At 35.7% G+C, this 26,404-nt stretch overlaps 1 protein-coding gene across 1 annotated transcript in view; it reads right to left on the bottom strand.

The window, feature by feature from the left end:
• The window catches only part of vars2 (valyl-tRNA synthetase 2, mitochondrial), a 105,925-nt gene that overhangs the window by 54,299 nt on the left and 25,222 nt on the right, over window positions 1-26,404 (bottom strand). Inside the window, exons 5-16 of the mRNA XM_028800536.2 lie at window positions 24,653-24,774; window positions 22,423-22,489; window positions 20,508-20,605; window positions 13,649-13,730; window positions 13,440-13,559; window positions 11,795-11,903; window positions 11,570-11,658; window positions 8,002-8,092; window positions 7,236-7,363; window positions 5,568-5,671; window positions 5,335-5,416; window positions 4,688-4,764 (exon numbers count right to left, since the gene is read on the bottom strand). Of these exons, the coding sequence (XP_028656369.1) occupies window positions 4,688-4,764; window positions 5,335-5,416; window positions 5,568-5,671; window positions 7,236-7,363; window positions 8,002-8,092; window positions 11,570-11,658; window positions 11,795-11,903; window positions 13,440-13,559; window positions 13,649-13,730; window positions 20,508-20,605; window positions 22,423-22,489; window positions 24,653-24,774 (1,169 nt within the window). The remainder of the gene's footprint in view (window positions 1-4,687; window positions 4,765-5,334; window positions 5,417-5,567; window positions 5,672-7,235; window positions 7,364-8,001; window positions 8,093-11,569; window positions 11,659-11,794; window positions 11,904-13,439; window positions 13,560-13,648; window positions 13,731-20,507; window positions 20,606-22,422; window positions 22,490-24,652; window positions 24,775-26,404) is intronic.

The following is a 26,404-nucleotide window of genomic DNA, read 5'->3' as shown; positions in this document are numbered from 1 at the left end:
ACATTAGATTTAATTTTAAATTACAAAGTTGAAATTCAAAATTTAAATATTACTCCATTAAATGAAGTTATTTCTGATCACTACTTAATTACATTTGATTTAGTCCTGCCCTTGCCAACACACTCCCAGATTAAAACAAAGACAGTGCGACATCTAGATTGTAATTCTGCTTCAAAATTTATAGATACTTTGAGTAAGTCGAGTGTAATTGTGGAAAACCATTTAGATCAGTTAACATCAAATGTAAACGTGGAAAACAATTTAGATCAGCTAACATCACATTATAATGTGACCTTGAGAGATGCTCTGGACATAGTGGCTCCCCTTAAAACAAAAGTGATTAAAACACATAGAAACTCTCCCTGGTTTAATGAAAACACTCGAGCCCTTAAATTAGTGTCAAAAAATGGTGCGCAGATGGAGAACAACAAAGCTACATGTCTTTCAAATTGCATGGACAGAGAGTGTTAAAAAAATATAAAGACATTCTCTTTAAAGCTCACTCAGAATACTATTCTACAATAATAGATAGCAATAATAAAAATCCTCAGGTACTGTTTAGAACAGTGGCTAAATTAACAAATGGAAATTCAGATCTACAGTGCAAAATACCAATAGATATTAGCAGTTCAGACTTTATGAACTTCTTCAATGAGAAAATTAAAAAAAATAAGATCCCAGATATCAGCATCACAGTACAAACCAAATACTAGCTTAGCAGACCCTGCCTCATAGCATTCAGCACTTTAGTAATTTTAATCCTGTAACCGAGCAGGAAGTCTTAACTTTAATTTCTAAAATGAAGCCCACTACTTGTTCCCTAGATCCAGTGCCAACAAAACTAGTAAAAAGTTCAATGGATGTTCTTGCAGCACCTATTCTAAACATTATCAGTAGTTCATTACTGCATGGCACAGTACCTGATGCACTAAAAGTGTCAGTTATTAAACCATTACTTAAAAAGTCAGACCTAGACCCACACATACTAAATAATTATAGGCCTATTTCAAATTTACCCTTTCTCTCTAAAATACTAGAAAAAGTAGTCACCAATCAGCTTCAGTCACACCTTACGCATTACAATTTATTTGAGAAATTCCAGTCTGGTTTCCGCACTGGTCATGGTACAGAAACAGCACTAATACGGGTTGTAAACGACATTCTGATATCCTCTGATGAAGGAAACTCCACTGTAATTATGTTGTTGGACTTAAGTGCAGCATTTGACACCATTGACCATTCTATTTTACTGCACAGACTAGAAAATGATGTTGGGATTACAGGCACTGTGCTCTCTTGGTTTAGCTCTTATTTATCAAATCGATTCCAATATGTACAAAAATGTGCTGACAGTACTTCATCATTATACACAGAAGTGAGATATGGTGTCCCGCAGGGCTCAGTACTAGGACCTTTAGTATTCTCAATTTACATGCTTCCACTGGGATCTATCATTAGGAAACATAATGTTAATTTTCACTCGTATGCAGATGACACCCAGTTATACATTTCATTTAGATCAAATGAAGTTTCTCCGATGTTGTCTTTAATTAGTTGTGTTAGTGAATTAAACGAGTGGATGGATGAGAACTACAGTACTTGTCATTAAACACAGATACAACAGAGATGTTAATTGTTGGGGGGAATGACGCTGATCACAACAATATTCTGTCATCATTTAACTCAGTTGGAATCACCATTAATTTTACTGACTCAGCCCACAATCTAGGAGTTATCTTTGTCATTTAAAGCGCATATTACAAAGTTGTCCAAATCATGTTTCTTCCATCTTAAAAATGTTCGGAAATAAGGCGTTTTCTAAATAAACAGGATTCTGAGAAGTTAATTCATGCATTTATTTCTAGTAGGATTGACTACTGCAATGAGGTGTTCACTGGATGTTCAAACTGTTCTTTATACAGCCTCCAGTTAATCCAAAATGCTGCTGCAAGAATTATTACAAGAACAAGAAAATACGAACACATAACTCCAGTTCTTAAATCCTTACACTGGCTCCCAGTTAAGTTTAGGGCAGATTTCAAAATCCTCCTTTTAACATATAAAGCATTAAATGGCCAAGGTCTGGTTTACTTGTCTGATCTTATCATGACTTACAGACCTGAGCGCACATTAATATCTCAAGATGCCGGTCTGCTTATGATTCCAAGAATTAATAAAATAACGGTGGGAGGTCGAGCTTTTAGTTACAGGGCCCCTAAACTGTGGAATGGTCTGCCTGCTACTATAAGGGATGCCTCTTCGGTCTCAGCTTTTAAATCCCGGCTGAAGACTCACTACTTCAGTTTAGCATATCCTGACTAGAGCTACTGATTAACTGTACATACTGCACTCTGTTGTTAGTCATTAGCACTAAAACATAAGTAACATGATAGTTATAATTGGATACTAACCCTCAGCTATTCTGTTTCTCTTCTCGGTACTCAAATGTGGCACCTGCCAAGTTGTTTTGCCTGCCTAAGGTAAAGTCATCCCTGATGGAGGATCGCAGGAATTGTGGGAAAGAGTGGTCCTTTCATAGGATTAGCACTATTTCAGCTGTGGAATGGCCAAATGGGGGAGGCAGCTTGATGAATGAGGTCTCCAGGACTCTAAACAAATCCAAACCATATTATGTGATATCATCTACTGTTAAATTGTACTCCGTACAATTACTCTGTAATTTTTATTTTTATACTGTATTGAGGATTTGTTCTGTTCTGTGTATTGTATTGACCCCCTTCTTTTTGTCACCCACTGCACGCCCAACCTACTTGGAAAGGGGTCTCTCTTTGAACTGCCTTTCCCAAGGTTTCTTCCATTTTTTCCCTAGAAGGGTTTTTTTGGGAGTTTTTTCTTGTCTTCTTAGAGAGTCAAGGCTGGGGGGCTGTCAAGAGGCTGGGCTTGCTAAAGTCCATTGCGGCACTTCTTGTGTGATTTTGGGCTATACAAAAAATAAATTGTACTGTATTAAAAACTGTATTCAATATAAAACATTTTTTTTCAATAACTATTATTCATTTTATTTTAATTTATACGCCATCAGTTTAACAATAACGTGTAAACATTGAACATGCCCTATAAATATAAAGATATAATGGAAATAATAAGATGCAACGTCCCTGTCGTTTTCGTGGTAATTCATTTAATTTTATTATATTTTTTTTTATTTCCACAAGCATTATCATAATTAACTGCAGCTAAATTCAGTTTTATCTGTAGCAATTTATTGCAACAAATATTACATAATGTTAGCACTTTTTCTATGTTTTTAGGTGACTATAACTCTTTAATTTGCACGTAATCTAGGTAATGCATATGTAACCATGAAAAAATACCACCGTTTTTGACCTCCTTACATGCAAAAATGTAATTTTAATATAAAGTTTGATTATAAATAGAGATAAATTATTGTGTATCAATATTATCAATTAGTTATGATGAGAAACAAAGACATACGATATTTGAGATATATCGCGCAACTGGAAGTAGTTCTGATGACCTTTTCCTCTGTCTGAGTATACGAGAAAGTCAAGGGGAGCACAATCCCAATTTTTTTTTGTATGGCAGGATATAATGCCATATAAAGATCAAGAAATCACCCACAAATAACTCTGTTAAAATGGCAGATGATTGGAGTATTTATTGAACGTTGGTGCTTCTTACTGATATATGTGTGTTCATTCACTAAGATTGTCACATGTATGTGTATGCAATCACACATACGAATCCTGCTGTTTGCTCAAATCCCCTCTTAATCCAACCTTGAGCTCTTTGATCACAAACTGTAAAGACATGCATATGGGCAGCCTTCAAGACAACAGGCAACCTTCAACTGAGAGTAGGCAGAGATATTCCCAGTCTGTCTGCAAGAAATAGCATTATTGTGTGATGGAGAGGATGAGATGGAACTGATAACAGAGGTATGGAAGAATGACTCTTAGTATCTGATAATGGCAAAAAAGCCACTTTCTTGCATCTTTTCAAAATTCATTCTGCATTGCCTATCTGGTCAATATGTTAATTCATTCTCATGTTGGCTGTTGTTTTTTTCTTTGGGTTTTAAGGTGTTCACACTTGATGTCACCTGAACTTAAAATATTTTTTGATTTGTTTTCTTATTTGTTTTTGCTTTCAATAAATCTTGCATAATTGCGAGTGTCTGTAAACATACTAAGCATGTTCTCATTGCTTTGTACATTGATTTTAATATACAATTGGATCTACTGAATTTAGGATTAACTTTGTTTCTATGATGGTTTTATAAATAAGACCAAAACTGTTGCAGTTTTTCGACACATGTAATGTCTGAGACTTATATTTTTATTAACTTAGGATGCTAAAAACCTCAAAAAACATTTTTTCCCACTAAGACTTTTCATACACTTGAATATTTGTTTTCTAATGATTCAGTTTGCTCTATATCCTTTACATATTTCTTTATTTTCTAGCTGATAAAAATAATTTTCTTCAATAACTATATGTTTAACTTCTACTATTCTACATACACAGTATATTAAATAAGCAAAAACAATTTTGAAGGCTATTGTTCAATGCTATATTACTGTATAATCATTAATTAGTTAACATCCCTTTCCAAGTATACTATTCTTAATAACAGTATTCCAGGTGTGTTAGGCATTAATTAAAATACAATGTAAAAAATCTCCAAGACTCAACACTAATATACCTGATAGATGATAACCATGTGTTCCAAGTTTTTCTGTGGAAATGGGGAATAAACTCCAGATTGCCAGACTCCACTGCCTGTAACAAGAATGACCGTAGTTAAATTTTTTATATTAATGCCTTTTCTGTCTTGTATTTAAGAGTGGTCAGTTAGGACCTTAATCTCTGTTGCAGTTAATGTAGCTGTCCACTCTGATTGTTCTTTAAAGAATATTCCTCCAAATAATTCCTATAGCAAAAACAAATTAATGTGGCTTAACTGGGACTTACAGTTTCTGCATGAAAATTTAACTCTTCTAAACACTTTATGAAAAATGAAACAACCAAAAAGTGCAGACACCTCTTGTCTATTAACAGCTTGTAAGGTTTGAAAATGGCTATAATTTTTGTGAATTATTTATTCCTTTATGTTTTCTTTTTTTTTTTTTTTTTTTTTTTTTTTTACAGGGGAATACACTCCATTATTTTCTTTTTTCTCAATCATAGATGTTGGTTTGAATGACAGAATTAATTAGACAGATAAGAATGTTTCAAAAATAACACATAGGCTCTATCTATCTAGTCCTCTTGAATTCTCCTCCATCCCCAGTTAAGTTTACAAGAACAATGAAGTGAACAGAAGACAGAAAGAAATGTCATGACCCTCACCTCCACTGCTCGCTTTGCCATTTCATCGCATCTCAAAAACCACTGGCTCTTCAAAAGAGGCTCCACAACATCACCTGTGCGGCTACAGAAGGAGCATGCAGAGAGTGGCAGGAAAAGGTTGTGAAAGTTCAAGCAAAACAGTAACAAAATAGTAATTGCTAAGTAGAAAATATGCAAATTACAAAAGGCACAATAAAGAGAACACTTTTAACAAAGGCAAAACTAATGAGTACCTGCACAGTGGCAAAGCCATAGCATGATCATAAGTTCCTCTGTAGAGTCCTTTCTGCTTTAAAGCCTCCAATACTCGCTCTCTTGCCAAGAAACGTTTGACTCCCTATTAATGTACAAAACTCAGGGCATTTCATTTTTTGTTTACTGAATTTGACAAATAATTTCTCAAACTGATTCTGACATAAAAGCATCTATCTAAGAAGAAGTCAAAGACTAGTCCACTGAGAGCCCGACTCTGAAACAAATACCTACAGCTTACTAAAGCCCACAAGAAATATATAAAATAACTATATTTAGGTGTGTCTAAGGACATGCAAGGAAGAAACATTAGAAAATGTCAAACATTCAAAAAATGACCTAATTCTCAGGGCAATATAATGAAGACATTAAACTAGAATATATATGAAGATGGAGAAGATGAATCCAGATACAGTATGTGAATGACAGAATTGTCAACAGTAGATAAATGGCAAAAGCGATACATTGTGCACTGAAGCAGAGGAATATTTTATACAAAAGACTTCTCCCTGCTCTGGATTAGCTGGCTTGGAAGATGGATGAATGAATGGATGGATAGACTTCATCCTCTTACACTACAGTTTATACTAAACTGATGTAAATGATACAGACATTAAAAAAATCCTTCTAGCTATTTATTAGATACTTCCATTGTTATTGAGAGAACAATAGTGAATAACGATTCCAAAATACCAATCACAAATGACAAATAAAACTTAAACTTGAAAATGACATGCCATCATTTATGCATGAGTACTATAGTATTGATTTTCTAGAAAAGAACTTCTTGTAAACATGGTTCTAATGCATTTTCATGTTAAACTTATGGAATAAAACACATCATACTCCCTTAGGACTAATGATGTAGTTCATTAAAACACACCAGTGTTTAACATATTTTTAAACAATCACAGCACATGTAGCTTAATGCCCAGATTCTGTGCCACAGAGGGTCAGATGTGAGAACTAAACCACATTTATTATCATTGAGAATTGACTTGACAGTTAAAGCCCATTAGATTGATGCTGCAGATCATCTTTATTACAATATTTGAAGGGAAAAAATCAAAATAATCTGTGGCTACAAACAGTGTTAAAAGTTAACATTATAAGCAAGGCATATTTCTAGTTTGCAACAGTTTCTATTCTAAAGCCATTTTATATTTGCCATGGACTAAAGTTTTGCCATCTGTGGCACTGACTTTTTTCAGAAAATGTAATGAATATAGTAGCTGTAAATGTACATCTGTACAGTATTTGAAATAATCTTTGGAACTCTCAACCATTTTTGTGCATAGGATGCAATCCAGAAAGAAAAAGACAAACACCCCATCCATTTTCAGTCTCCTTCATTTAATAGCATTTTTCTTTGGTTTCTTGTGTATTTGTAAATGATCAGCCAGTATTGCTTGCATGACTATATTTGTGACCTGTGTGTAAATGTTTGTATTGTTTTATTAATAAAACAAAAATCAATTGTATAAATATATATTTTAATCAGTCTGACAGGATAAATCTATGGTGACACCTTCCTACACCCATAATAACAAACAAAACGTAAAGATTCATCCAGATCAGTCAAATATTCAATGAAATTAAAAACCTTTTAGGCCAGTAACTGTATTAAAAAAAGTATCAAAAGTAGCTACCTGCAGCCATTCTCCACAGAGCCCTGTCATAGTGCCATCTTCATGAATTACTGAGAGACGTGGAAGACCATGATGCTCAGATATCTCAAAATCAACAGCATCATGTGCAGGAGTGCATTTTACTGCACCTGTATATAAACAACATTTGAAAATCGTGATATAGTATCAACTATTACTGAAGGGCAAACTTTTCACATAATGACTAGAGCATGTGAAATATACCTCAACATGCACCTCTAAATATCAATAAATATATAAATATAAAGCCATCAAAGCATATGTTTGATATGTTCTTTAATCAACTGGCCTATAATTAACCTAAACATACTTTATTACCATAAATATGTTACTTAATTGCGTAATTATTTTCTGGGGATCAAATTATTATTGTTCATAGCATTTAAAAGTGATGTAAAATGTGGAGGCAATAAATGCAATAAAAAGCAACTTAAGCAATAAAAAACAACCTATTTTCAACAACAGTTTTATTTTTGTTGTAAACCAGTCAACTATACAGCATCTTAAGTGTACATGAGAAAAAAGAATTAAATGTACTTCAATAGCTGATAAAAATTTGGACAAGGTTAAACCATCATTCAAAGGACAGCTTTATGTGCATGTTCCAGTACAGAAGTAAATACATTTGTGAGACAACCACATTTTGGAAAAATGTTACAGTAAAGGTTTAAATGTTTAAAAGTATGAAGCATATGTTTAGCAGAAGCTGTAGTAGCTACAGTAGTATCTCATGTACAGAGTCAATTACCTGTTCCCAGATGTGGATTAACCAAAGTGTCAGTAAGAATGGGTAACATTCTTCCTGTAAATGGATGACAGGCATGCTTCCCATGAAGACTCTAAATAAAAAATAAGGTTTATGATAGTACAGCAGTTACCGGGTTTTCTACCTGTTTTACAAAAATCAATCATGTTAAACTGAACACAGTGCAGATATTCAGACATTCACTTATAGTGTAAACTGCTTTAATAACTTTTAGATAATGGGCATTCTAAAATACACTCAAAAATTACTGCTGAGGACACACTGACTGCCAGGATGAATCAGTCTTTATTGTACATAGCTCTACATACAGTAGACCAGCATGCACAGATTATAGTCCAGTAACAGACCAAAAGAGGCTGATAAACTATCAATCGGTATGCAAAATCCAAATTGAGGTACCGGTTTTATTATCCTGTATAAAACATGACTTTAACACACAAAACATAGTAAATAACTTTAGATATACAGTGAAATAAAATTGTAAAAAATATTGCAAAGGCAAGAATGGCGGCAATTACAGTAGATTAGGTTTTATCCAGGGCTTAGTTCAACCAGTGATTCAAAGACATAATCAATAAAACCATATTAATTTATCTATTTATATAGCAGAATGGGACAAAGAGTGGTGATTGGAGCAGATTTCAATGGACATGTTGGTGAAGGGAACAGAAGAGATGAGGAGGTGATGGGTAGGTACGGTGTCAAGGAAAGGAATGAAGAAGGTGAGATGATAGTGTTGTGGTATTGTATGAGGAAGTCGGGAGTGGCAGAGAAGTATGTAAGAGTTGTACTAGATATGTACGAGGGAAGTGTGACTGTGGTGAGGTTTTATTTTCAATGGTGATGAACAGGTTAACAGACGCGATTAGACAGGAGTCCCCGTGGACTGTGATGTTTGCTGATGACACTGTGATCTGTAGTGAGAGTAGGTAGTAGGTTGAGGACACCCTGGAGAGGTGGAGATATGCTCTAGAAAGGAGAGGAATAAAGGTCAGTAGGAACAAGACAGAATAAATGTGCGTACATGAGAGGGAGGTCAGTGGAATCCCAAGTTCGCATGGAGTAGAGTTGGCAAAGGTGATGCGTTTAAGTACTTGGGATCAACAATTCAGAGTAATGGGGATTGTGGAAGAGAGGTGGAAAAGAGTGCAGACAGGGTGGAATGGTTGGAACAGAGTGTCAGGAGTCATTTGTGACAGGTGGGTACCAGCAAGTGTGAAAGAGAAGAGCTACAGGACGGTAATAATAATAATAATAATTCATTACATTTATATTGTAGTGAGACCAGCTATGTTATATGGGTTGGATACAGTGGCACTGACCAAAAACCAGGATACATAGCTGGAGGTGGCAAAGTTAAAAATGCTAAGATTTGCACTGGGTGTGACGAGGATGGACAGAATTAGAAAAGAGTACATTAGAGAGTCAGCTCAAGTTGGACGGTTGAGAGACAAAGTCAGAGAAGTGAGATTACATTGGTTTGGACATGTGCAGAGGAGAGATACTGGGTGTATTGGTAAAAGGATGCTAAGGATAGAGCTGCCAGGCAAGAGGAAAAGAGGAAGGCCTAAGAGAATGTTTATGGATGTGGTGAGAGAGGACATGCAGGTGATGGGTGTAACAGAACAAGATGCAAAGGACAGGAACATGTAGAAAAAGATGATCCATTGTGGCAACCCCTAATGGGAGCAGCTGAAAGAAAAAGATACAGCAAAATGGCACTTTCTTTACCCCATGAAAACCTATTTCTACATAAAATAATCATATCTTTGACTGCTCACCTCAATGCTAATAGTGTAGCCAGAAAACCAAAACCTGTTTGCTACATATGACAAACGCATGGCAATGCAAGTTCTTCACCATCAACTGGCTTTTTTAGTATAAACATTCAAGCCCACAATAATTAGATATGTACTTTCTACTCTTCAGAGAGCAAGAATATTACATTTCACAGTTTTTCAAAACGGCTGCACTTTCACAGATAATAGAATTTTATGTAAGTCATATTTTGTGATATCTCCACAACAATAGCTGGATTGACTATGTAATTTTCTTTATGTTTGATAAAACAGATGCATCATTACTAATATATGGGTCATACAGTAAGTGATAGCACACTCTCCACAAGACTTTGTGTTCTGAAGTAAGACTAGCCCGCAGCATAAAGGATTATTCACCACATCCAAGAAAGACAGAAATTGCTTTAATTATTGTGTCTTTCATAAAGAAAACTGTCAAGCATTCCTTCTGATTAAATGCCCTATAAATGCAGGGTAAAATTCTTAAGGATTAATGACGATCTACTGATCAGAATGCTCTTGAGCCAGACAGGATTAACATGTCTACTGGAAGCAGTGCCACCTAAAGTTGTATAAACAGATAGACATGTCCCACTACAAGATATGATGAAATATTGCATTCATTCTTGAATTCATTGAATTAAATAAAATTATCATATACCAAAAAAATGTAACAGTAACAATAGTTTACATATACAGTGGAACCTCGGTTCACGAACGTCTCGGTACATGTACAAATCGGTTTACGACCAAAAAGTTCGCCAAACTTTTGCCTCGGTTCACGACAACACATTTGGTATACGAACAAGCCAGGTTCCCTTTCGGTTTGTACATGTTCAGTCTCTCCCTATGCATGTCCTGTGCAGCAAGCAAGAGAGAGAGTGAGAAAGCGCGACACACACACACAGGCAGCGCAAGAGAGAGCGCGAGAGACAGAGGCACACACACAGGCAGCGCCAGGCAGAGAGAGCCGTGCACACACACACACACAGGAGCGCGAAAGAGACAGACAGACGCGCACGCGCTCCAGGCTCGCAAAAGAGAGACGCACGTACACACACACAGGCGCGCGAGTGAGAGAGAGAGAGCGAGCGAGCGAGAGAGGGAGGGAGGGACGCATAAGGTAGAGAAGGCTTGTTTTTGTTTTCACTTCTGTTTACGGTGATCGGTTCGTAGCCTGCATTGTTACTTTTCTTGGTGGTTTATTAAATTAAGGATTTTTCAAATGTTCATTTTTTCCCCTATGCTTAAAACTCATTAAAAAAAAAAGTGTTTTTAGCGAGCGGTTCCTAGCACTATAGCGCGAACTATTGCAATGTTAGTTTTCTCTGTTGTTCAAGGTTTTCTCAGTGTTATTCAATGTTTTTACATTTAGTTTACTATTACGCTGTGCATTCTATGGTATATTTAACTATATTTGTGCTTAAAAACTAAAAAATATATATATATTTACATACAGTTCGTACGGTCTGGAACGGATTAATTGTATTTACATAAATTGCTTCGGTTCACGACCAACTCGGTTTACGACCAGAGTTTTGGAACAAATTATGGTCGTGAACCAAGGTTCACGTGATACAAGTGAGTTGTATCTTCAACTCACTTTTAACCAGCTGTAAACATCCCGGTAGTCCTTATAAATATGCTGTATACTCATTATCCTTTAAATGTAATGGAAATAAATACATCTTTATTAACCTAACACTTGTCTGAAGTGAATGCAATTCACTGAAATGACATATTTCACGTACTGTATATCGTGAATCATCAGGGTGGACAACAATGGCCACATCACCCAGCATTGTTTCGAGGCGTGTAGTGGCAACTATGATTTCTCCTTCTGAAAGACAAGAAATTTCAGTTAAAACTTCAGTGTTAAAATCTTAAAAAAACCAAATAAATACAAAACTGCAGAAGGAATTTAGCAAACTTAGTTTGTTGTTGCCATGGTAAAGTTTTATAGAAAGCATACATACCTTCTCCATCCAAGGGGTAGGCAAAATGCGTCATGGTGCCAAAAGTTATTTTCTCTTCATAACCTGGGACATTTAACAACGTTTTTCCCAACAAACATACTTTGTTTACCTGCAATAAGACATAAATTTTGACACTATCCAAGAGTGTTTGGATTTTCTGTATAATGCTTAAATGTTTTTCAGTACAAAGTGCTTAGATATCACTTTATCCAAAGAAAAAGCTCATAAAGTATTGATATGCCCAAAAAAAGACTACAGTTCTTCTATACTTCTAGAGATGTACTATAATGTCAGAGTCAGATGTATAACCAGTTTCTCACTACTTAAAGTAAGTGCAAAATGTAATGAGAACAGCATTCTCAGAATTTATTTCCACTACTAATTGACTTTCAGTCCACCTTCTACTTTTTCATTTTCTACTATTGTGGCAACAAATAAAACAACTCATAATACATATAGTGTCTGCAGTACTGCAACAAATACCAAATGCATGAGTGTTTTGTCCATCCATTATTTCCAATATAAGGTGTCTGAGGGCAGTGTGGTTATTGCTTTGACACAAAGCAAAATTTACCTAAACCTTAACAGGTTTGTTTGTAATATTTACAATAATATTGCTTGCAACTGCAACAACTTCATAGAGCAGATGTCTCCTCCTTCCAATGATTTACAATTAGACTATCCCTAATATGTTAATAGACCATTCCAGTCTGCCTTTATACAACCAAATATATTCAAGGACAAAGGAAAACCAGGCTACTCATACTGCTGAATGTGCATTACACATGGCCATTTCATGGCATATCCAAGATAACAACTGAGGCCCAACAGTCAGTGGGGTAGGGAAGCCCCAGTGTGGTTATTCTTGAAAATGGCTGCTAAAAAGCAATGAAAACGAAGATAATAATGATGATGTCTTTGATAATGAATGTACATATAATGTTGCTGGTAGATTGGAGGGGTGTGGCACCAAGAATTAGAAATGGCCCTGAATCTACAATATGAAGCGACATCAGAAATACACCATTGGTGAGATACTGTAGATTAAAACAAATTCTACCTGGGTGTTAATACGACATGCAAAAACAGCTGAAAGGAATTTTAAGAAATTTCGAGATTTGTGGAACAGTGCAACTTAAACAGTTGAAATTTAGCGGCAGCTATGAGTTCACAGTCATGCCCAGTCATAAAAGAAAATAATCATGCAAAAATTGTGCAGGGCAAAATTCCAAGTTAAAATCCTCAACCAAAATGTGAAAATGTATTTTTAGGTGAAAGTTTCAATGGTATTGTGTAAAAGAGAGTCAGTATTCATCTTTCAAATTCTCTTAATATCACCTAATTATCCAATCCAGTTCAAAGGGCACCCATTTCCTCTCAGCGTCTGCTTTACCTTGTCTGTTAATAAGAGGAATGGCAAAAGACTGAAAATAGTAGACAATAATTAGCACTTATGCTGCCTTCTTTATATCCAGCATTATTTGGCATGCATGAGGTTAGGTAGCAGCAAAGAACTGTTTGTTTAAATTTTTAACAGTTTTTACATAAAAAAAATGAAAATCTTATCTAAGCCGTAAAGATGAATCATTCAGTCATTTGTAGTTCTGTCAAAGTACCAGCTATATGCAGTTAGAAATAGACTCACCTCTATATCAGATATAGCTGATGTCAGGGCACACGACCAGTTGACTAATCGTTCTCCTCTGTAGATGAGCCCTGCCTCATAGAGTCTTACAAATGCCTCTGTTACAGCAGTGGAGAATTTCTGAAAGCACAATGACAACATGGGTACTTGACTAGAAACCATTCCTTGCACCATAACAAGTCTATATTTAGATTAATTGTTCAACTCACTTTGTCCATTGTAAAGCAGACTCGCTTCCAATCTAGTGAAGCACCCAGTTTCTTCAGTTGATGGTAAATTTCATCCCCTTTTCTGCAAAAGCACACTTAACATATTAACAAAGGTTTCAGATATTGATGACAGTTATTCAAATTAAACACCTTTTAAAGTGCACAGTCTAATGGATATCAGATTTCCTAATTATCCTTGAAAGCCTACATGCTATTAGTACATGAACATTTAGATCACATATTACAGAAGTTAAGATTTTGAACATGCAAGCAGAATGCGAAGTAAATGGCAGAAACAGCCTTTACCTGTGAAAAATATTTTTAAAAAGGTAAATAACATAGCTTATTTACATTGAACTGCCAAATTAAGCAGATTACTAACTAAACACAAAAATCAATCTTTTGCAAGGTATGTTCCAATTTGGAAAAAAAATGTGGACTAAGCAAATATAATCTTCAAGATTGTTCCCCCAAAATTTGGTATTTTTGAAGTGTATTTTTGTTTCACAGAAAAAGGGTAAATACAGGGAGATTCACTTGAAAGAGGCCCTGAATATTCTGTTGTAACTCCCGTTAGGATGAAGCAATCTGAACCAAAAAAAAAAAAATGCTATATACCTTGACGTATGTGTAATCGATTGCATTACAAGCAAAGCTGGAAGAGGTTTCCGTTTTCTGCCAAACACATTTTGCCATGCCACTCCATATTCCTGAACGTATTGGCAAGCGTCTCGGGGGGGAATAGCACCAATCTCACGTTGGATGTTTTCCTTCGAATCTTCCACAGTGCGTGGCCAATTCCAATAGACTTTTCCTTTGAGCATACCCCAAAGGAAGAAGTCTGGTGGTGTCAGATCTAGCAACCGTGGTGGCCAAAGCCTCTTTGAAGTTGCCCTGTTGTCGAAGGAGGATTCAGTTTCTGCCATGCTCCTTGCCGATATAACTCACGATCATCCAGCTGATTCTGACATGGCTTAAACAAATTGGTGACCCAATAGTTTCACACCATGAAGACACTCTGCTCAATACTGTACACCACCATCCTGATAATAAGTCGAGTGACTAAGTGAAGGGGTACAAGAGTTATGCGCCCAGAAGTCGCAAACAGAGGTTAAACGTCGCAATGGCTGTCCGGCGCCTACCTCATCGCTCCGACACAGGAGTATCCCGGCTTGTTCGAAACTCATTCGAGGAGCACATTGCAAATTGTTTCACACAGATTGCTTCATCCTAGTGAGAGTTATTACAGAATATTCAGGGCCTCTTTCAAGTGAATCTCCCTGTATTAACCAACACAGCCTATTGCATGTCAACATAAAAATAATGCTGAACTAAAAAGGCCTGCATACATTTTCAACAGCTAAACAACTGACAGGATTTAGTGTTAGATGAGCTTTTGCAATTATTGCACAAAAACATCTCTACCTTGTGCCAGCCACCTTCTACTAGTCCTGTACTATGTAATTGGAAGAACAAGCATCTCATTCTAATACATCTCACCTGTAAAACACTGACCACAGAGATCCAGCATCCTGAGTGCAAATTCAGCATCTGCTCAATGTATTTGTGGGGTCTGCATATTCTCCTCATATCTACATGTGTTTTCCTGGGGGTAATACATTTTCCTCCAATATCCCCAAGACATGTGTTAGTTTGATCAATAGTGAGTCACTTTGAAAAAAGTGTCTGCTAAGCAAATAAATATAAATGTAGTATTCTAAAACAGCTTCCATGTATATGTATACCCTGGCAAGGATTGTGGCCACCTGCTACCAGGAAAGGTTCCCCAAACCCTTGAATTAGATTAACAGGGTTTATTAAAATATGTCTGTACATATACAGTACATATATTCAAAAGTAGGATGCAATCTTTGGTCATTCTATCTATATCAAAAATAATAACTATTTTACATATACAACTTCACAAAAATCACTGAAAAATCAAGTTCATTTAATATTTTTTTAATTATTAAACAGAAAGGGTAATGTGTTGAACATGTCACTCTGTAATAAATTACTTGAGCCAAAAATATTTAAACATTTCATCCATTCACCATTTTCCAAACTTGTTTACATACTCTATTATTGAAGCACAGATTACTGGAATTGATCTTTGCAACACTGGATGCAAGGAAGGAACCAATCCTAGATGGAACGACAATCCATCACAAGAGACACATACCTATTCACTATATACTAGAGGATATTCACAAAGACACAGGATGACAATGCAAACAATGGCTCAGCCAGGAACTGAACAGAGATCAATGGAGTACTGAGACATCACACCTAACAATGTTTAAACTTTTTATTTAAATTTTTTTAAGTTAACTCAGTAAACATTCAGGCACCAATAAAGGCCGCTGTGTGTTATGGCTCCTCAGTGGTAGCATAATCCTTAGGTATACTACACCAACTAGTCATATCTCTCTATTATAAAAGGAAATCCAGAGATGAGACTTTCTCAGAGATAATTTCAATTCCCACAAGAGATAATTTCAGGTCCAGTGAGATGAGACTTTTTGCCAAGAGATTTGGACAAGTCCCACCCTCCTCTCAAACATTTACAATCATGCCCATGGTCCACATACTTCTCATTCCTGTGAATGCTATTGTCAGACACAGTTCCTGCGCTCTCAGCTCCAAGCGGGGTCGGAAATAAAAGACAAAGAGTAGAAGACAAAGTAGAACGTCGTAAAGAGGTTCGAAAACATTGGCGCGATACACATGCAGAGCAGGTTAGAGATTATGAAAGTACTAAAATTCGAAAGTCTTAAAAAACTAATAGTAAACATCGCATTAGCACTAACAAACGGAAATTATTACTTGGTGAAATAACGAAACAGCAAAAAGAGATCGAATATATGGACATAGGTGATATGACAGAAGCATGTAGATATTGTTCGGATCGGCTAATTCGTGTTGCTATCAAGGAAAACTAGTGTTTCTTCCCAGTGAAGAGGCGTATCCACGAGAATTAAAAGATTTGCAGTTTGGTGAAAGTGAAATCCATATACTCGAGCGGCAGAGACACAAAGTGGGGTTGGCAAGCAAAGCTAGCAGGGGATAGAGCCCCTTAGTATTTTAATAAATATCTGCTGTTAATATTTTTTTGAAGAAATAATATACTCTGCCTAAGTCTGTCTGATGAGAGTTGGAATCCAAAAGAGAAGATGATACTCTTTATGAATGTCCACAAGCAGCTAAGATCTTGCACTTCATGCTTTGAGCTCACTAAATGTAAAATAGTAAGCACAAAACATAAAAATCAAAAACATATGTTATAATCTCTGATAAACAGTGGTGTGCTTAGTAGTAGTTTCTTTGCAATTTAGTTTAATAGTTAGGTTATAACCAGAAAAATTAAGCTATTTATTTATTTATGTCCTGGGAAAAAAGGAGAAAAAAATTATTTCATTCTGTCTTTCAAGTACTCTTCTTTTCAATGCAAAAAAATGGAAAATGGAAACTGTAGCACTGACTGAAAAGATCTCTTTAAAGTAACCACCTGCTGCAGCAGAATCCTTATGGACATCTTGAGATTTGTTTTTATGTTATATTCAATTGTGGCAAGCATCTGCCATGCCTAGTTTCATCATTGCCTAACCACTGTCAACCACAGGGCCATTTATCTCCACGTATTTATTCATAAGTTATTAAAGAGCTACATTTACTTGACACAGAAAAGTCAATTTACCGTGCCTTACTTCAAATGCTGTATTTGTTTTTGTTTTTTTTTTTAAATAAAAAAAAAGCAAACTATTTTCATGTTCAATATCGCCATTGAGACAGTTCGGAAATAAGGATGAAAGAAAAAATGAATGCATATGTAAATATATTCAGAACACACTCACATTCATGCAATACATACATAACTAGAGTAAATATAAACTCTTTTATTCAGGAAATAATGTCATCTTATATTTAGTCAAATTAATGTTCAGTATTTTGCAATTTCTTCTTCATTGCTGTTTAATTGCTCACATTTGAGCACTATGGCTTAACAACTGAACGCATGGGCATAAAATACATTTATGTGTTTAATTCTTTAATGTGAGCACATAAATGAATAAGAGTCATGTTTAAATATTAATATATCAGCTTTATAAATGATTAAGAAATCTTATTGATCATACCTTATGTAATCATGAAATCATATTTAATGTAAGATTATATAGAATGTTTGCAGTACAGACAACTGAGCAGAAGATGAAATAAAGAAAAAGGGATAAGGCTAACTTTCGGTAAAAGCACAACACCAGAAAATCAAAAGAAGAATTTCCAAATAACCAAAACCAAACAGGGTAAGACATAGGATGAAAATGGAGAAGAAAAAATTGAAAAACCAAAGAATTTGGCACTAGGTAGTGAGAGTAACCATCAAATACACTATGGAATTTCTCAGGATATATGAGAGACTGGGTGCTCCCAGGTTAAAGCAAAACTCCCATGACATTACACTCTGCATCACTAACTGTCACATGGCAACAAAGGTAGTCAAAATAATATGGCGGTGTTCAGAAACAAAGATGGCATAAAACAGCAACTAAAACAAAATGATAGAAAATGTAAATAAAGCTAATGATCATTCTCAGAAAATTCATAAGAAAGGAAGAGTAATTACAATGTTCAGGAGAATAATTTACACACAGACATTATATACATATAATGTGTACGTTTAACATTCGTTTGCTTAGAGGTTGATGTGCTTGCTGCTTCCTGAGCAGCTCTTCTTTTCTCCACCCTAGCGGCCCACTTCTTCTCTTCTTTCATTAACATCTTTTCGCGTTAAAAGTGATTAAGTCAGTGTTTGTGTTACAATTACTTAGTACGTTTTCTACGTGCCCAATCTGCCTCAAGAACGATTTAAGATATGAAGAGGTAGGGGTGTGATGGAGAAGGTGGTAGGGATGAGAATGACGCCCACACACATACGCCGCACGGCCGCCCTATTGGCCACTGCAGAGAGTTGATTCTACAATAAAATAAAATAAAAATAAAAAGACGAATAACTTTGGAGGTTAATCATCACCCCGAAAGCGCATCGTAGACGTCACATAGTATACGTGTACCAAATTTCAGGTCAATAGGTCAAACAGTTTGCGAGCTACAGGTGATTTAAAATCCTGGACAGACAAACGAACAGCCACGGTAGCGTATTATATAAGAAGATATGGGAGTAGAGTTGGCGAAGGTGGATGAGTTTAAATACTTGGGATCAACAGTACAGAGTAATGGGGATTGTAGAAGAGAAGTGAAAAAAAGAGTACAGGCAGGGTGGAATGGGTGGAGAAGAGTGTCAGGAGTAATTTGTGACAGACGGGTATCAGCAAGAGTGAAAGGGAAGGTCTACAGGACGGTAGTTGAGACCAGCTATGTTATATGGGTTGGAGACATTGGCACTGACCAGAAAGCAGGAGACAGAGCTGGAGGTAGCAGAGTTAAAGATGCTAAGATTTGCACTGGGTGTGACAAGGATGGATAGGATTAGAAAAGAGGACATTAGAGAGTCAGCTCAAGTTGGATGGTTGGGAGACAAAGTCAGAGAGGCGCGATTGCGTTGGTTTGTACATGTGCAGAGGAGAGATGCTGGGTATATTGGGAGAAGGATGCTAAGGATACAGCTGCCAGGGAAGAGGAAAAGAGGAAGGCCTAAGTGAAGGTTTATGGATGTAGTGAGAGATGACATGCAGGTGAAGGGTGTAACAGAACAAGATCCAAGGGAAAGAAAGATATGGAAGAAGATGATCCGCTGTGGCAACCCCTAACGGGAGCAGCCGAAAGTAGAAGAAGAAGAAGAAGAAGAAGAAGATGAACAATGCTGCATATCCTCTCTATGACACACCACCATTAAGTACTTTTAGTCAACATATTATTTAACAGAATTTTCTCAGGAAACACCATTGGGGCTCCTTAAATACCAACGACAAAATTAGCAAAGTTGGAAATATTTTGTCTTTTTATCCCTGATTCTTGTGTGCATGTGAGAAGGGTGTTATTTGTTATAATATTTCTTATAAGTAAATATATTAAGAGTAAGTCAGAAGTATCTATATTGAAGGTGTAGCATGACAGATCCACTGATAGTATGGAAAAAATTTGCCCAGTGAAGTGTCTATGAATGGATTAAAAAGTTCGAGAATGGCTGCATTGAGAGCTAAGGTTATCTACCCACATCCTATTCTGCTGATAGTATTTAACACCCTACTGTCAAATGTCTGGCGAACAGCTGCATGCTAATAACCTAGGATACTGTAGTTGACACATAATAAATAAAAGTTAAACCACTACAAAGTCATTCTTGCAAATGATTTCAGCTTCAACTAACAGGACCAAGTTTAAAAATGAGCGAATCCAACATAAAACTGCTTCCTGTCTTATACACATACTGTACATGCTTTACCCTGCTCCAAAGGATTAACTTCTCACACAATGTTCATTAACATGGTGTGCCTTTATCAGTTCCATGCAGTGTTGTATAAGAACCTGTTACTTGGAGGCATCTCTTTTTTTAAATGGCATAAAAAGGCAGACAGTGAATATGTTGATTCAGTGGGAATGTTACAAGAAAAAGAATGGGATTCAGATGATACTCTCATTCAAATTTCAATAAAACACTCATTAATATGGGGGAAATGTATTGATTGCCATTTTTAGTTTTTGGGAACTACAGTTCACTGTAAACCTAAATGTGGTTTACCATTAAACCTCCTCCACACCTCTAGAAGACTTTCCTTTGCAGTGACGGGGAGATTCTGTGGTAGAGAAGTGGGTTATCAGTAAATGTGTGAAAGCTAAAACACAGATAATTGTCTTCTATCTCCTGATGATCCAAGGTAAATAAAAGATATAATCATACTGCTCTTTCCATCTCCAAACTTCAGTCAAGAATTCCTCCCGGCTCATGTCTTTGCGTTGCAGTCCTTTTTCTCTTAACAATCTCTTCTCCACAACTGCCTACACAGGAATACAGAGGCAGAGACAAGGGAAGTACAAAGGAAGTTAAAGAAAATGAAAAACGCAGCCATATATTTGACACCTTACACATACCAAAGGCCATAATACATTTTAGTCAATAATACAGACAGTGCAGTACAGGAGGCACATTTGGAGATTCCCGCTTACACATCAAGATGGCTACAGTGACTCCAAGATGGTAAAGACAATACAAGAGCAGTTTATCTGCAGTGGACAAACAGGAATCACAAGATACCATTGTGACCTTGTGGTTTGTTCATGAGGACTTTGTTTATCAACTACCTATATTTATTAAATTAGGGTGGCCAGTGTTAGAAGTTTAATTTTCTATTAATTTTCTCTATAAATGTTGTAAACAATTGGGCTGCACTTTTGTTTTCTAGAGCTGGTTCAATTACAGACAAATCAGACAGGTGGCATTTTGACAGTATGGGATCAGCTTCAAAAAGCTGCAATTCGGCATGCAAAGTAGCATGTCTCACGTTAGCAAAAACATTTAAAGCTCAGCAACCTAATATATAATCAGTTCTCTACCCGGCTGGGATTTCTTTCCTGTAGATTGTTCAGGAAGTTTGATAGTACTGATGGATAGGCCTGTAAATTATTTTAATTTGCAGGAAAAGATGACAGGAGTCAGATGAGTAAAGTATATTGCGTTTGCAGTCTACCTTTAAAAGACTCCAATATTACTCTTTCAAACTCAAGAATAAAATGTGATCAAAAGGACTTTTCCGAGTATTCTTTGTGCAACTCTGAATTGGAAACACAATATGTTTCTAAAGAAATACAAATTACACAATTAAATTAATTAGGCAATTAATCCGATACTAAAATTAAAAAAAGAACACTCTCAGAGCTTGATAACCAAGTTTAAACATTAAACAAAAGTAGCTGACAGGCTAAATACCGAAAAGAAATTGTCAACTACAAATAAAATCAGATAAGCTCAAATATATAAATGAACATAAAAGAGAAATATGTAATTTCAAAGCAGTCAATAAGTTTATGAAGAATCCACCAGGTACCTCATATCAGGAGTCAAAGGTAAAATGCTTGAAAATGTTTGAACTTTCGTAAGGCCAACTCAGAAGAAAGCTTCACTAGTGAGAGAGTGAGGTAAGGAGTTTTGGGTCATGGTCTGCCACTGGTGGGTTGAGAGTTGCTGTTGTTTGTTGTTTGTATTAATAGTGGTTCATGAAATGGGTCGAAGCGTTGAAAATCATGCTCAATTCACCAAAGGGAAGCAGCTCTGATAATCATGCTAGATTAAATTCTACCCCTTGTTTTGGTCTGATGATCGAGTTTGATTGAAATCTATAATACCACCACATCCCCAAGCCACATCCAATAACCCCCACTGTGACAAATGCATCACTCGAATTGCCATGAGAGCACCCTTGATGGGTCACAAGGACACTTGTATGGAAAAAAGTAGGTTGCAGTACCAAAAAAGATTAAGAAATACTGCTGTAGACAACAGAGACTCTCTTAGGAAGACATAAATAAACATGCAGATTTCTAGTACAAAACAATGTTTATAAATGCTTGATATGTAAGAGAGATTGAGTTTTATCAGAAGACAGCAGGTTAGCTATCATTGGAATTTTATAGAGACACTGTATTTGTTCAGGAAGGCACACACTGGGTTTTTTATTGTTTTGTATTGTGTATTGCATCCTATTAACACCCCTCATTTTCTGCAATATTATTGATAATAATTATTTTACTCTGATTCCATGTGGAGTTTAGAAGATTAAGTTACACAGCACAATATGATAGTGGTTATTACAATTTACCTGTGTTGCAATTCCAGCATGGTCACATCCTGGCACCCAAAGCACTTTGTGGCCTTTCATTCGCCTCCTAAAAATACAAAGGTTTCCATGTTTTGGTTCATTCTTTCCACACATCAGAGACATTGGAGAGACAGCTACACAATGTTAAAGCATTATCATTATTATGTCAATATCCGTGGCATTTTTTTGCATGAAAGTTCTGGTAGGGCCATACCACAATTTTCCTTTATGTCCACAGTCTTCTCTATAATTGACATTAACTTCCCAAATAATAATATCTGTCAATATTTTGCTAATGACTTGTGCAAGCTCACACATATCATGCATAATAAAAAAAAAAAATCAATAGGTGCCTGATCAGTCTGCAGTTGTATCAGATCACTGTGATATCCTCTAAAATTGCCATTACTTGTCAAAATACAATAATATCCATTTAAACATTAAGAAAATTGTGAGCCTTTTCACCCACCATCTGCCAGTGAACTGCGTAAATGGAAATATCAACACCTTAACCCTAAACCGCAATATTTTGGACCCACTAGCAGGACCGAACAATAATGCCATATTTTTTAAATTAAAAAACTGCATAAAATAATTCATTTTCTTACTGCTACAATTAAAGTACAGTGTTTATTGCTATTAAAATTCCATACTGCATACCCCAATACCAAATTATAATATTTTTCACTCTCTCTTCAAAGATGGCTGAACGTCTGTATTACAGCAACATCTTCACCAAATCTCCTCCCATGGCTTTCTAGAACGTCCTGATTCAATTGCATACAATTTGATGGACAGATTATAAGCTACTAAACGGGTGGGGGGAGTTTGGGGGGGGGGGGGTTTATGGGAAGGGTTTGGGTGGTTAACATTCAAAAGATGCCACATTCCACTTTCTAGATTTTCTACTTTTATATATTTCAATTTTTTGTAAAGATGTTTTTGAATCTTGCAACTATTGGTGTAATTTGGATATAAAGTACAGTTTATTTTCGAATTATATACTGTATATTCGGAGGAGTAAGATCTACCCTTCAAAATGATAAATAGGCCATGAGTCTTCAACAATGGATATATATGCTATGGATACTTTGAAAACTGTAAAAGTGGAGAAAAAGAACCCTGTTCTTTGTACTGCTTCAAAACAGTAAACCTAGAAATATTACTTGCAGATATATCTATTTCTAACTTTTTTTTAGGGTGTACCTGACACTTTTATAATGTTCAGAAGCTTATTCCAACACCTATGGAAACAAAAATAACATTCAAAAATTTTACTGAATTTTGCAATTAATTCTGCGGCAACAATATGTGTACAACATAACTAATTCTCTGTAAAAATTCAGTATCCCTTTAGATTAGGTATCCCTAATTACGCTGTACTTACCATGTAAATTACATGCATAATACCAGAGTAACTAGGTACTTGGGTTATTACCTTGGAGTTACTGAGTAACACAGTGTAACGCTATAATTAAGTACTCAATTGTAATTGTTATTCCACAACATTTAAAAGTATGTATGTATGTATATAAATTGTGGAATAACGATTATAACTGAGTATCCACAGTATTACATTGTATTTACACAATAAATGCAATGTAATAAAACCTAGTTACTCTGTAATTATATGGGTAATTACTTGGTAAGTACAGAGTAATTAGGGAAACCTAATCTAAAGTGATACCAATAATTCTGAAAGTGAAATGTCTGACCTTTATTTTGAGGAGTATAACATGAAAATTGAATGGAGGATGATGAAGCATTAGCCAGTTAAATCAAATAAAATGGACATAAATTAAGCTGTTTAAAGGATTTTAGAACTGGACAGCCTTATCAGCTACAATTTCCAGTGTTGGCACTTCTGACTCAGGTTTCATAAACAAATCAAATAGGCATTATATTAAACTAAAATTATATTAATTTAACTTCCAGTTGACTGCCAATAAATTATGTCTCTTGACGAATACCTTTGCCTGTACTTATGTTGTGATAAGTTATGAGAAATGATGTTGTTGTTTAGTTACACACATATAGTTTATATATAGTATATATTATATATTTAGTATCAAAAAATTTGGAACCCTTCAAATGTCTTCATCTTTTTATTTCATTTTAATCAGACATCAATACTATTATGAGCTGACTTTTCTCCATGCAAACAATGTAATAAAATTTCTTCTGGCAAAAGTAAGAGTGAGCTGGATGCAAAGTGGTTCAATGAACTTACCAGCGAGCTAATGAGTCCTCAATTGCCACAGTGAGAGCATGGCCTAAGTGTAGAGACCCAGTCACATTTGGTGGAGGAATACACAAAGAGAATGTTTTATTCACAGCATGTGGAATATGGTTCTGAAAGGTGAAAAACAGTCAGAAATCATGACAAAGTCTTTAGGTGTTCTTTACAGATTAAATAGTATCACTAAAATAACATTCATTTTAAACTGATATATACTTTATATCTCATTATAAATTGATTCAGAATTATAGGCAGACTGAGATGCATGTTTAGAGCATTGTCTTGCTCCTGGACACAGCTGCACTTCAGATTATTAGCAGATAATTTAGCATTCTCTTATGGAATCCTTCAATTGTTATAAATTCCCCAGCTCCTGATGCAGAAATGCACTGTTAAGCTACAGTACTACGTCCACCATACCAGACTGTTAAAGAAAAGAATTCTCTCTATAGAATACAGTGTTAACTTTCAAAACTAACATCACATTTTCTAGATTTTTTTGTGCAACATATAGTTTGGCAAAACTGAATAAAGCATACATGTTCTTGTAATTGAGCAGTGCTTTATATCTTACTATATACCTTAACATTCGACTAATGTATATGTGATCCAGGCTGAAGACTTACTACTTTAGTCTAGTATACCCTGACTACAGCTGCTGATAAGCCATGCATACTGCATTTCTGTTTGTTAATCATTTGTACAGAAATAAACGTTTCACAATATTTTTAAACCATTACTAACCCTGCCTTATTCTGTTCTCTCTTCTCAGTATCTGTATATGGTATTTGGTACCACTGCTCTATTGCCAAGCTGCACTCCTACATATGAAAAAGTGATCTCAGATAAATGAGCGCTGAAATCTTCACATAGAAAGATTCTCTCATCAGACTGGGCGGCCATCGTAGATTCCACTATTGAAAACCTAGGAGCAGGTGGGCAGCAAGTTGGCAGGGGTCTCTAGGGCTGTGACTTTATCTTTTACTTTCTCTTTACAATTTTAATCTCCACCAGTGTCAACTGCATGGTTCATCAATTAATTAATGGACAGATATAGTTGGTTTCTATTTATACTTAGTTTCTACCTTGTTCTTTGGGTTTTTAAACAAATCTGCATTTATATGTGTACCAGTTATATTTAGTAATTAGTATAATCTATACTTGTGTTTTAACTGAGAATTGTTCACTCTGACTCTTGTTGCTGTTGATACTAAAGTTATGTAAATTGACCTTAGCAGAAACAACACAAGCCTAGTCTTGTAGGGTCAGACGTCATTCTTAAACAACAATATTTATCTGGGGACACCTCATTTAAAGGTTTACACTGAAAAGTAGTGAAATCCACTGCTGAAATCCCACAGGGCCAAAAATCCAAGGCCAATTCATCCAGTCCATGCACTTTAAATGGTCGGAGTTTCAGGGACCATACACTGAAAGAACATAAAAAGCTAAATTTGCTGTTTTCAATTCAGGAGCTCAGTAGCATAAGGCATTTGAAGCTTGGTAATCAATTTGTACATTGTAAAGAGTGAGGTGACAGAAGAGTCAGAAACATACATACACATAGACCACTGCAGCGTTTGAGAAGTGCTTCTGCTTGCTGGAATATCTTTCCGTCATTTTGACTATTGCATCACTATATGGCAAAATAACAGCAAACAGAGCTTAGATAAGCATTGTCGTCTATAGATATGTATGTTAAAACGCTAAAGCAATAGTCAGGAATGGCATGTTTACATTTCC

This window comes from Erpetoichthys calabaricus, chromosome 1, assembly GCF_900747795.2.
Source record: "Erpetoichthys calabaricus chromosome 1, fErpCal1.3, whole genome shotgun sequence".
Classification (NCBI taxonomy): domain Eukaryota; kingdom Metazoa; phylum Chordata; class Cladistia; order Polypteriformes; family Polypteridae; genus Erpetoichthys; species Erpetoichthys calabaricus.
This window is presented reverse-complemented; position numbering and strand designations above follow the sequence as displayed.